The sequence below is a fragment of the Tachyglossus aculeatus genome, chromosome 3, assembly GCF_015852505.1.
Source record: "Tachyglossus aculeatus isolate mTacAcu1 chromosome 3, mTacAcu1.pri, whole genome shotgun sequence".
Classification (NCBI taxonomy): Eukaryota; Metazoa; Chordata; class Mammalia; order Monotremata; family Tachyglossidae; genus Tachyglossus; species Tachyglossus aculeatus.
In genome coordinates, this window is record NC_052068.1 from 19,357,673 (window position 1) to 19,371,169 (window position 13,497).

A 13,497-nucleotide genomic window follows, 5' to 3' on the forward strand; every position below is an offset into this window, starting at 1 on the left:
CAAGGCGCATTGCTGGAAAAGAAATTGACCCGCTAATCAAGAACAGTCCAAATGCAGAGCCAGTGTAGAACGGGAAAAGGAATTTCCCCAGAGGTGTGGCCCATAGCTAGGTCCATATCTGTAACTTTTTTATTTTTTATCCATGTTTGTCTTCTCCTCTAGACTGTAAGCTTCTTGTGGGCAGGGAACGTGTCTACCAACTCTTATATTGTACTCTCCCAAGCGCTTAGTACAGTGCTCGGCACGCAGTAAATGTTCAATAAATATGATTAATTGATTAATTTGTCTCTGCCCCACATAGAGGATACAGATTCAGGATCCTGTGTTGGTAAACTTTTCAGGCAGCATCCAATGAAAACATCTGGAGGGGATGATGACAGTTTTTCTGGCTTCCTGTCAGCAGAACCTGAGGGCTTCCTGCAAAATGCAGTCTCCCAGTGACATCATCTGCATTTCTGCTTTTCCCTCTCCGGCTGGAACGATGCTCTTCTTGCTTATCCAGCTCCCAGCAAATGTCAGCCTGCACACTCCATGCTCCAGGCTCCCAAGGACCAGAGAGAAAGCAGCTCTCTTCCCTTCCCTTCAGGTCAAACAGTGAGGTGAGGTTATTAGATTAAAACAAGGTGAGCCTTCATCTCCAGGGCCCGTTGCTTGTGAGTTACACGGTGACTAGCCGATTCTATCCTTCTCACCCACCTGAAACTTTCACCTGTTGGGCAACCACAACTGAAAGAAAACACTGGGTCCTGGAATATCAACGGGGGAGGGTGCCCAGCTGGCCACTTCTAAAGCATTTCTTGAAGACTAGCTTCGGAGTCGTAGTTAGAGAAGAAAATTCTGTACACTGTTTTCAGGTCAGACTCTCCGAGGGCTGCTGTTGTAGAAAGAAAAGAAAAATCTCACAGTTAGGTGTCATAATGTTAGGGCTGGCCATGTCTCCCAAGAAGCGATCCGGCTCTACTTCTTCATGTGCAGGGCATCTTGAAATTTGGTGCTTGCGTACTGAGCATGGAAGCCTTTCTTATTGATGGTGTCGTCTGTGTGAAATCGAATCATCAGCGAGTCTCCGGCGGAATAGATTTCTTCCAAGGGCTGAAGAGAAAGGAAATGATACTGGTCAGGGTTTCTATGGGTATCTTCTCAGAAGATTCTTATCAATAAATGACTTTTCCAAAGGAAGAGGATAAAGGGCCTCTCCCTGAGGTGAGCAGGCCCCCCTTGGGTCCCTTATGTCCACCTCCGCAGACCCTTTCCAAAAGATTGGAGTCGGACTTTGTAAGCAGTGTGGCCCACTTGCTCTGCACATAGTAAGGGATAAATGAATACCATTGATTGATTGATAGAGCACGGGCCTAAGAGTCAGAAGGACCTGGATCCTAATCCCGGCTCTGCCCCTTGTCTGCTGTGTGCCTCTAGCCAAGTCACTTCACTTCTCTGTGCCTCAGTGACCTCACCTGTAAAATGGGCATTAAGGCTGTGAGCACCACATGGAAGGGATGGTGTCCATCCTGATTAGCTTGTACCCACCCCAGCACTTAGTACAGTCCTAAAAGCAGAAAAGCAGCGTGGCTTAGTGGAAAGAGCATGGGCTTGGGGACCAGAGGTCGTGGGTTCTAACCCCAGCTCCGTCCCTTGTCAGCTGTATGACTTTGAGCAAGTCACTTCACTTCTCTGTGCCTCAGTTGCCTCATCTGTAAAATGGGGATTAAGAATGTGAGCCCCATGTAGAACAACGTGCTTACCTTATATCTAGCCCAGCGCTTAGAACAGTGCTTGGCACAAAGTAAGCGCTTAACAAATACAATAATAATTATTATTACCTGGCACATAGTAAATGCTTAATAAATACCATCAGAAGAAAATAAAAACCATACAGGAGGTTTCCTAAGAGAGAGTTGACCAAGAATTGACTGATAATTACCCAAGGCTGGAGAAGAGGCTTTCTTCAAGGAACAGCTCTCTGGTTAGCAATTCAATAATAATAATAATAATAAAAGCATTTATTAAGTGCTTACTATGTGCAAAGTACTGTTCTAACAGTGCACTTCTAATGTTCTAACAGTGTTAGAACAGTGCTTTGCACATACTAAGCACTTAATAAATGCCATTATTATTATTATTATTATTATTATTATGTGAGCCCCAAGTAAGATAGGGACTGTGTCCAACTTAATAATAATAATAATAATGGCATTTTTATTTAGTGCTTACTATGTGCAAAGCACTGTTCTAAGCGCTGGGGAGGTTACAAGGTGATCAGGTCATCCCACGGGGATCTCACAGCCTTAGTCCCCATTTTACAGATGACGTAACTGAGGCACAGAGAAGTTAAGTGACTTGCCCAAAGTCACACAGCTGACAATTGGCTGAGCCGCGATTTGAACCCATGACCTCTGACTCCAAAGCCCGGGCTCTTTCCACTTAATACAGTGCTCTGCACACAGTGAACACTGAAATATCACTGATCGATTAAATAAGCTCTTGCCTGTTCAAATGTGGGGGGAATGCCCAGGGATGATGGGCTGGATGTTCTTTTTCTTCCAGAAGTGGAACCACTGTCTCTCTGCATCGATTAGCTACAGACGATTTTTTCCAATTAGCTACAGACTTGCCTATCGATCAGTGGTATGTATTGAGTGCCTACTGGGTGTGGATCCCTGTAGTAAAGACCATGGGGAAGGGAAGTAATAATAATAGTAATGATGGCATTTATTAAGCACTTACTATGTGCAAAGCACTGTTCTTAGCGCTGGGGAGGTTACAAGGTGACCAGGTTGTCCCACGAGGGGCTCATAGTCTTAATCCCCATTTTACAGATGAGGTAACTGAGGCACAGAGAAATTAAGTGACTTGCCCAAAGTCACACAGCTGACAATCGGCAGAGGTGGGATTTGAACCCATGACCTCTGACTCCAAAGCCCGTGCTCTTTCCACTGAGCCACGCTGCTTCTCTGGGCGATGGGGCGATGAGAGATCAGCGAGGGAAGGCTGAAGAGAAACTAAACAGAAACTAATGACACTGAGGAATGAGGAAGAACTGATGTGTTCTAATCTCCATTCTGGCACTTGCCCATTGTGGGAAAGTCGCTTAACTTCTCTGTGCCTCAGTTTCCTTATCTGTAGAATCTTGTCTTGTTTTAGGCTGTGAAATCGTTTCCGACCCACAGCGACGCCATGGACACGTCTCTCCCAGAACGCCCCACCTCTATCCGCAATCGTTCTGGTGGTGGATCCAGAGAGTTTTCTTGGTAAAAATACAGAAGTGGTTTACCATTCCCGCCTTCCGTGCGGTAAACTGGAGTCTCCCCCCTCGACTCCCATGCTGCTGCTGCCCAGCACGGGTGAGTTTTGACTTGTAGCAGATGGTCTTCCACTCGCTAGCCACTGGGCAAGCTAGGAATGGAATGGACAGGCCTCTGCTTGACTCTCCCTCCCGTAGCCGAGGCTGGTGGAGGACTGGAAACTCTCCAGGTGTGACCCTGCGAAGGGACCTGTAAAATAGGGATTCAATATCTTTCTCCCTCTCCCTCAGATTGTGAGACCCATGTGGGACAGAGACAGTGTCTGGCCTGATTACCTTGCATCTACCCCAATGCTTAGTACAGTAGCACGGCCTAGTGGAAAGAATATGGGCCTGGGTTCTAATCCTGGCTCAGTCACATACCGGCTGGGTGATCTTGGTCAAGTCACTTAATTTCTCTGTGTCTCAGATACCTTGGAGAAGCAGCATAGCTCAGTGGAAAGAGCACAGGCTTGGGAGTCAGAGGTCATGGGTTCAAATCCCAGCTCCGCCGCTTGTCAGCTGTGTGACTTTGGGCAAGTCACTTAATTTCTCTGTGCCTCAGTTTCCTCAACTGTAAAATGGGGATTAAGACTGTGAGCCCCACGTAGGACAATCTGATTTCCTTGTATCCCCCCCAGTGCTTAGAACAGTGTTTGGCACATAGTAAGCGCTTAACAAATACTACAATTGTTACAGTGCTTATAAAGTGCTTAAAATATTATATTATTATGCTGTCTGATCTGAACAGGAGGATAAAAGTCCAAAGAACTGTGGAATTCTTACCAACAGGCCTGTTCCATAGCAGCCAACTGGAAGATTGGGCCCTAAAATTTCATTTCCCCTTCTTCTTTTGTTGGACTAGCACATGGACTGCATTTAAAGATGAATTTGGGCAGACATATAAAAAATGTTCAAAAAAGCCTTTCAAGAAACAAAGCTAATTATCCTTCTATCATGTCAAACTAGAACTCTTTCCAGAGAGGCCTCATGGCCTAGTGGGAAAAGCTTGGGTCTAGAAATCAAGAGTTCTAGCCCCAGCTCTGCCACTGGCCTGCCCTGTTTCCCTGGACATGCCGCTCTATGCTTCAGTGTCTTCATCTGAAAAATGGGGATGAGACACCTGTTATACCTCTCTCTGAAAAATAATAATAATAATAATAATAATGGTATTATTACTATGCACCAAGTACTGTTCTAAGCGCTAGCGTAGAGAAGCAGTATGGCTTAGTGGATAGAACATGGGCCTAAGACTCAGAAAGCCATGGGTTCTAATTCCAGCTCCTCCACTTGTCTGCTGAGTGACCTTGGGCAAGTCCCTTTAATTCTCTGTGCCTCAGTTTCCTCATCAATCATCATCATCATCATCAATCGCATTTATTGAGCGCTTACTGTGTGCAGAGCACTGTACTAAGTGCTTGGGAAGTACAAGTTGGCAACATATAGAGACAGTCCCTACCCAACAGTGGGCTCACAGTCTAAAAGGGGGAGACAGAGAACAAAACCAAACACACTCACAAAATAAAATAAATAGAATAGATATGTACAAGTAAAATAAATAAATAAATAAATAAATAAATAGAGTAATAAATATGTACAAACATATATACATATATACAGGTGCTGTGGGGAAGGGAAGGAAGGTAAGATGGGGGGGATGGAGAGGGGGGACGAGGGGGAGAGGAAGGAAGGGGCTCAGTCTGGGAAGGCCTCCTGGAGGAGGTGAGCTCTCAGTAGGGCCTTGAAGGGAGGAAGAGAGCTAGCTTGGCGGCTGGGCAGAGGGAGGGCATTCCAGGCCCGGGGGATGACGTGGGCCGGGGGTCGATGGCGGGACAGGCGAGAACGAGGTACGGTGAGGAGATTAGCAGCAGAGGAGCGGAGGGTGCGGGGTGGGCTGGAGAAGGAGAGAAGGGAGGTGAGGTAGGAGGGGGCGAGGGGATGGACAGCCTTGAAGCCCAGGGTGAGGAGTTTCTGCCTCAATAAAATGGGGATTGAGACTACGAGCTCCACGTGGGAAAGGGACTGTATCCAATTCATTCATTCATTCAACCATTTTTATTGAGCACTTACTGTGTGCAGAGCACTGGACTAAGTGCTTGGGAAGTACAAGTTGGCAACATATAGAGACGGTCCCTACCCAGCAGCGGGCTCACAGTGTAGAAGGGGGAGACAGACAATAAAACAAAACATATTAACAAAATAAAATAGATAGAATAGTAAATATGTACAAGTAAAATAAATAGAATAATAAATCTGTACAAACTTATACACAGGTGCTGTGGGGAGGGGAAGGAGTTAGGGCAGGGGGGATGGGGAGGGGGAGAGGAAGGAGGGGGCTCAGTCTGGGAAGGCCTCCTGGAGGAGGTGAGCTCTCAGTAGGGTTTTGAAGGGAGGGAGAGAGCTAGCTTGGCGGATGTTTAGCGGGAGGGCATTCCAGGCCAGCGGGAGGACGTGGGCCCGGGGTCGATGGCGGGACAGGCGAGAACGAGACACAGTGTGGAGGTTAGCGGCAGACTTGATTGTACCTACCCCAGAACTTAGTACAGTAACCGGCACATAGTAAGCGCTTAACAAATACCATAAGAAGAAGAAGAAGAAGAAGAATGATACAAGGTAATCAGGTTGTCCCAAATGGGGCTCACAGTCTTAATCCCCATTTTACAGATGAGGTAATTGAGGCCCAGAGAAGCGATGTAGCTTGCCCAAGGTCACACAGTTGACAAGTGGTGGAGCCGGGATTAGAACCCACATCCTCTGACTCCCATGCCCAGGCTCTTTCCACTAAACCACGCTGCTTCTTTTATAATGGACACCCCATGTGGGACAGGGCCTGTGACCAATCTGTTTATCGCGAGTCTACCCTAACACTTAATTGCAGTGCTTTTTCATATAGTAAGTTATTACTACTGTAATTATTTTTATTACATTTGTTAAGCACTTACGATGTGCCAAGGACTGGGGCAGATACATGATAATCTGATCAGACACAGTCCTTGTGGCACATCGGACTTAAAACCTAAGAGGGAGGGAGAACAGATCAGTGCTTAGAACAGTGCTTTGCACATAGTAAGCACTTAATAAATGCCATCATTATTATTGAATCCCCATTCCACAGGGGAGGAAACTGAGGCACAAAGCACTGTAGTGACTAACCCAAGGTCATACAGCAGACAAGTGACAGAATCAGGATTAGAACTCAGGTCCCCTGACCCCCCACCAGGCCTATGCTCTTTATAAGTGCTTTATAGAAGCAGCGTGGCTCAGTGGAAAGAGCCCAGGCTTGGGATTCAGAGGTCATGAGTTCTAATCCCGGCTCTGCCAATTGTCAGCTGTGTGACTTTGGGCAAGTCACTTAACTTCTCTGTGCCTCAGTTACCTCATCTGTAAAATGGGGATTAAGACTGTGAGCCCCCCGTGGGACAACCTGATCACTTTGTAACCTCCCCAGCACTTAAAACAGTGCTTTGCATATAGTAAGCGCTTCATAAACGCCATAAAAATATCACAGTTATGATTATGATTCACTGAGGCTTTTTAACCAGAACCTGTTGCTAGGGTGCCTTGTTTAGAATCATCAGCAATACTAATAATAGTATTTATTAAGTTTTTACTGTGGGCCAATCACTATGCGAAGTGCTGAGGACGATACAGATAATCAGATCAGACACAGTCACTGTCCCACCCTGGATTCACAGTCTAAGGAGAGGGGACAGGTGGTTTATTCCCATTTTGTAGATGAGGCATTTGAGGCACAGAGAAGTTAAGGGAGTTGCCCAAGGTGAAGTGGCAGATCCGGGACAAGACCCTGGATCTTTTGAGTTCTAATTCCTTCTCACTTTGTTCCTCTAATGCCAACCTACTCACTATACCTCAATCTTGTCTATCTCGCCGCCAACCTCTCGCCCACATCCTGCCTCTGGCCTGGAACACCCTCCCTCTTCATATCTGATAGATGATCATTCTCTCCCCTTTCAAAGCCTTATTAAAACCGCATTCCTCCCCATCTAAAGCCTCATGTCCTCCTCTCCCATTCCTTTGCCCCCATTAATAATAATAACAATAATGATGGCATTTGTTAAGCACTTACTAGGGGCAAAGCCCTGTTCTTAGCGCTGGGGGGGATATAGAAGGTCATCAGGTGGTCCCACGTGGTTCCCATTTTACAGATGAGGTAACTAAGGCCCAGAGAAGTTAAGTGACTTGCCCAAACTCACACAGCTGACAAGTGTCAGAGAAGCAGAGTGGCTCAGTGGAAAGGGTGACGGGCTTTGGAGCCAGAGGTCATGGGTTCAAATCCCGGCTCCGCCAACTGTCAGGTGTGTGACTTTGGGCAAGTCACTTAACTTCTCTGGGCCTCAGTTCCCTCATCTGGAAAATGGGGATGACGACTGTGAGCCCCCCGTGGGACAACCTGATCACCTTGTAACCTCCCCAGCGCTTAGAACAGTGCTTTGCACATAGTAAGCCCTTAATAAATGCCATCATCATTATTATTATTAAGTGGCACAGATGGAATTAGAACCCATGACCACTGACTCCCAAGCCTGTGCTCTTTCCACTGAGCCACGCTGCCTCTCCCTCTTTCAGCCCCAGAGTACTTACGTACATATCCCTAATTTATTCACCTATTATTAATGTCTGTCTCCCCCTCTAGACCGTAAGCTCGCTGCGGGCAAGGAACACGTCTACCAACTCCGTTATACCGTACTCTCCCGAGTGTTTAGAACAGTGCCCTGCCCACAGAAAATGCACAATAAATACAATTGATTGATGGGTTCCAGGGCCACGCTCTTCCCACTAGGCCAAGCCACTTCCTCCGCGTGCCCACGTCATTCCTCTCGCGTCGCTGACTTACCCCCGAGCCACAGAACCTCCCCAGCCGCGGGGCGGTACTGTCGTAGCCATCGTAGGCCTCCATGTAGTCGTACCCGCAGTCTGCCTCTTCCTCGACTTCAAACGTCTGGAATATCAACTCGACTCCGTAGCCGTCCTCGGCGACGATCACCCAGTCGCACTGGGACTGCCCTGGGTAATAGTTGTCTCCAAACTGGGCGTGGGAGTACAGCTCTTTTGTCAGGACTTCAGCCTTCAGCCGGCCCCCACACTCTGAAGAAAAGACGGGACGTGTGAAACAGATGGGAAGCAGTGTGGCCTGATGGAGAGAGCGCGGGCCTGGGAATCAGAAGGACCTGGGTTCTAATGCCGGCTCTTCACTTCCCTGCGCCTCACTTACCTCATCTGTAAAATGGGGATTAAGAATGTGCACCCCATGAGGACAGGGACTGTGTCCAGCCCGATTATCTTGTATCTACCCCAGCGCCTAGGACGGTACGTAATGATGGCATTTGTTAAGCGCTTACTATGTGCAAAGCACTGTTCTACGCGCTGGGGAGGATACAAGGTGATCAAGTTGTCCATATTTATTACTCTATTTATTTATTTTACTTGTACATATCTATCCTATTTATTTTATTTTGTTGTATGTTTGGTTTTGTTCTCTGTCTCCCCCTTTTAGACTGTGAGCCCACTGTTGGGTAGGGACTGTCTCTATGTGTTGCCAATTTGTACTTCCCAAGCGCTTAGTACAGTGCTCTGCACATAGTAAGCGCTCAATAAATACAATTGATGATGATGATGATGATGTCCCACGTGGAGCTCACGGTCTTAATCCCCATTTTACAGATGAGGTAACTGAGGTACAGAGAAGTTAAGTAACTTGCCCAAAGCCACACAGCAGACAAGCGGCGGAGCTGGGATGGCACATAGCGCTTAACAAATACTGCAATTATTATTGATATTATTATTAGCTTGTAATTACCCAAGCGCTTAGAACAGTGCCTGGCACATAGTGCTTAACAAATACTGCAATTATTATTGGCATTATTATTATTAATAATAATGACCGCTGACTCCCAAGCCTGTGCTCTTTCCACTGACCCACGATGCTTCTCCCTCCTTCAGCCCCAGAGCACTTACGTACATATCCGCTGCTCCACGTGGGACAACTTGATTACCCTGTATTTAATAATAATAATAATAATAATAATAATAATAATAATAATAATAATAATAATAATGGAATTTGTTAAGCGCTTACTTTGTGCCACTGTTCTAAGTGCTGGGGAGGATACAAGGTGATCAGGTTGTCCCACGTGGGGCTCACAGTCTTAATCCCCATTTTACAGATGAGGTCACTGAGGTACAGAGAAGTTAAGTAACTTGCCCAAAGTCACACAGCAGACAAGCGGCGGAGCTGAGATGGCACATAGCGCTTAACAAATACTGCAATTATTATTGCTATTATTATCAGCCTGTAATTACCTAAGCACTTAAAACAGTGCCTGGCACATACTTAGTGCTTAACAAATACTGCAATTATTATTGATATTATTATTATTATTAGTTTGTATTTAATAATAATAATAATAATAATGGAATTTGTTAAGTGCTTACTTTGTGAAAGCACTGTTCTAAGTGCTGGGGAGGATACAAGGTGATCAGGTTGTCCCTTGTGGGGCTCACAGTCTTAATCCCCACTTTACAGATGAGGTAACTGAGGCCCAGAGAAGTTAAGTGACTTGCTCAAAGTCACACAGCTGACAAGCGGCAGAGCTGGGATTAGAACCCATGACCTCTGACTCCCAAGCCCGGGCTCTTTCCACTGAGCCACGCTAAGCGCTTAGTAAAGCACTTCACATAGTACATAGTAAGCACTTCACAAATACCATAAAAAGAGAAGCGGCGTGGCTCAGTGGGAAGAGCACGGGCTTTGGAGTCAGAGGTCATGGGTTCAAATCCCGGCTCTGCCACATGTCTGCTGTGTGACCTTGGGCAAGTCACTTCACTTCTCTGAGCCTCAGTGACCTCATCTGTAAAATGGGGATGACGACTGTGAGCCCCACGTGGGACAACCTGATCACCTTGTATCCCCCAGTGCTTAGAACAGTGCTTGGCACATAGTAAGCGCTCAATAAATACGATTGACTGAATGAATTAATAAAAAAACCCATTCCCCTCGGAACCCTCTTGTTCTGCAGCTCATTAGCATTTCCTTCTCCTTTTCTAGACTCTGGAACTTTACTCCTGAGTTTCAGGGGGCCCCCACAGACAAGGAATGTCTCGTGAGCTCACCTTAGGATCTACAAGGGCCTTGTTAGGCCCAACTTGTACTTCCCAAGCGCTTAGTACAGTGCTCTGCACACAGTAAGTGCTCAATAAATACGATTGAATGAATGAATGAATGCTTACTAAGCGCCAGGCACCATACTAAGCCCTGGGGTAGATACAAGCTAATCAGATTGGACACAGTCCCTTTCCCACATGGGACTCACAGTCTTAATCCCCATTTTCCAAATGAGGTAACTGAGGCACAGAGAAGGTAAGTGATTTGTTCAACGTCACACAGCAGACAAGTAGTAGAGCTGGGATTAGAACCCAGGTCCTCTGACTTCAAGTCCCGAGCTCTTTCCACTAGGCCATGCGGCTTCTCATCATTCATTCAATCGTATTTATTGAGCGCTTACTGTGTGCAGAGCACTATACTAAGCGCTTGGGAAGTACAAGCTGGCAACATATACAGACGGTCCCTACCCAACAACGGGCTCACAGTCTAGAAGGGGGAGACAGACAACAAAACAAAACATGTGGACTGGTGTCAAGACGTCAGAATAAATAGAATTAAAGCTAAATGTGCATCATTAACGAAATATATAGAATAGTAAATATGTACAAGTAAAATAAATGGAGTAATAAATCTGTACAAATATATATACAGGTGCTGTGTGGAGGGGAAGGAGGTAGGGCGGGGGGATGGGGAGGAGGAGAGGAAAAAGGGGGCTCAGTCTGGGAAGGCCTCCTGGAGGAGGTGAGCTCTCAGCAGGGCTTTGAAGGGAGGAAGAGAGCCAGCTTGGCGGATGTGCGGAGGGAGGGCATTCCAGGCCAGGGGGATGACGTGGGCCGGGGGTCAATCAATCAATCAATCAATCATATTTATTGAGTGCTTACTGTGTGCAAAGCACTGTACTAAGCGCTTGGGAAGTACAAGTTGGCAACATATAGAGATGGTCCCTACCCAACAGTGGGCAGGACAGGGGAGAACGAGGCACAGTGAGGAGATTGGTGGCAGAGGAGCGGAGGGTGCGGGCTGGGCTGGAGAAGGACAGAAGGGAGGTGAGGTAGGAGGGGGTGAGGGGATCAATCATCACTTGATTGATTCCAATAAATTTAACAACAAGAAAATTCCAGAATCTCAACACTGCTCTCCAAGCACTCTGCTCTAACAGTGCTTCAGGCTTCAGAGCACGAGCCCCATTCCCACTCCAAGCCCACACTCTGTCCAAACATCACTCAACCCCTCAATCCCACATCTGAACTCCTCCTGCCTCTAGCACTCTGCCTCCGTCACCAATAAATTGTTTGTTTCTTTGTTTTGTTTTATGGCATTTCTTAAATGCTCATCATGTGCCAGGCACTGTACTAAGCACTGGGGTCGATACAAGCTAATCGAGTTGGACACAGTCCCTTGTCCCCCAAGGGGCTTACAGCCTTAATTGTACAGATGAGGGATTTGAGGCAAAGAGAAGTGAATTGCCCAGGGTAACAAGCGGACAAGTGGTAGGGGCAGGATTAGAACCCAGGTCCTTCCGACTCCCAGATCTGTGATTTTCCCACTAGGTCACGTGGCTTCTCCATATTACAGCCTAACAGCTAACTCTAGCCCTTACAGAACCAGATACGTATATTTGATTGTACATTTTGATTTCACTAGAATACATTTTTATTCAGTCCCTCCCATTAAAGCGTACTCTCCTTGTGGGCAGGGAATGGGCCTTGTCCTTCTGATGTTCTTTCCAAGTGCTCAGTACAGTTCATCGCATCCAGTGAGGGCTCAATAAAAATCATTATGTCTACTACTGCTCCTCCTCCTCCTCCTCTTCCTCCTCCCACTACTGTTCCTCCAGCAGTCGCTACTACCACTTGTCTACTGCGTGGCCTTAGGCAAGACACTTCACTTCTCTGTGCCTCAGTTACCTCATCTGTAAAATGGGGATTGAGACTTCGAGCCTCATGTGGGACAGGGACTTTGTTCAACCCAATTTGCTTGTATCCACCCCAGCACTTAGTACAGTGTGTGGCACGTAGTAAGTGTTTAATAAATACCATAGTTAATTATTATTGTTACTACTGCTCCTGCTAATGCTACTATCAATCAATCAATCAATCAATCAATCGCATTTATTGAGCGCTTACTGTGTGCAGAGCACTGTACTAAGCGCTTGGGAAGTACAAGTTGGCAACATATAGAGACAGTCCCTACCCAACAGTGGGCTCACAGTCTAAAAGACTACTAGGGAAGCAGCCTGGTGTAATGATGATGATGATGATGATGGCATTTGTTAAGTGCTTACTATGTGCAAAGCACTGTTCTAAGCACTGGGGGGATACAAGGTGATCAGGTTGTCCCGCATAGGGCTCAGTTATCATCCCCATTTTACAGATGAGGTAACTGAGGCTCCGAGAAGTTAAGTGGCTTGCCCAAGGTCACACAGCAGAAACGTGGTGGAGCTGGGATTCGAACCCATGACCTCTGACTGCAGAGCCCGTGCGCTTTCCACTGAGCCACGCTGCTTCTCAATGGATAGAACACGAGCCTGAGAGTCAGAAGGTCATGGGTGCTAATCCCAGCTCCACCACTTTTCCGCTGTATGACCTTGGGCAAGTCACTTTACTTCCCCGTGCCTCAGTTACCACATCTGTAAAATGGGGATCGAGACTGTGAGCCCCGCATGGGACAGGGACTGTGTCGGAATCGATTTGCTTGTATCCACCCAAGGGCTTAGTGCAGTGCCTGGTACATAGAAAGTGCATAATAAATACCACAATTATTATTCCTACTGATACTGCTCCCCTCTCATGGTTGCACCTGGAGCGTTTCCAGTCCTCTACCAGTTTTGGCTACAGGAGGGAGAGGCAAGCAGAGGCCGGTCCATTCCATTCCTAGCTTGGCCAGTGGCTAGTGAGTGGAAGGCCATCTGCTACAAGCCAAAACTCACCTGTGCTGGGCAGCAGCGGCACGGAAGAGAGTCGAGGGTGGAGACCCAAGTTTACCTCACGGAAGGCGGCAATGGTAAACCACTTCCATATTTTGATCAAGAAAACTCTACCGATCCACTACCAGAACGATTGCGGATGGAGGTGCTACTACTCCTGTGAGAAGC

General features: G+C 46.9%; 1 protein-coding gene and 2 non-coding genes across 3 annotated transcripts in view; 1 reads left to right on the forward strand and 2 right to left on the reverse strand.

The window, feature by feature from the left end:
* Positions 1-292: 292 nt before the first annotated feature.
* TLL2 (tolloid like 2) overlaps positions 293-13,497 on the reverse strand; it is a 195,504-nt gene continuing 182,299 nt past the window's right edge. The window contains exons 20-21 of the mRNA XM_038743348.1: positions 8,136-8,386; positions 293-1,092 (exon numbers count right to left, since the gene is read on the reverse strand). Coding sequence (XP_038599276.1) covers positions 958-1,092; positions 8,136-8,386 — 386 coding nt within the window. The 3' untranslated portion in view covers positions 293-957. The remainder of the gene's footprint in view (positions 1,093-8,135; positions 8,387-13,497) is intronic.
* Positions 3,352-3,489, reverse strand: LOC119926178. Its single transcript, XR_005450076.1, has one exon. It is a non-coding gene; the product is annotated as a small nucleolar RNA SNORA7 (small nucleolar RNA).
* On the forward strand, positions 13,185-13,322 carry LOC119926385. The gene has a single exon (XR_005450265.1). It is a non-coding gene; the product is annotated as a small nucleolar RNA SNORA7 (small nucleolar RNA).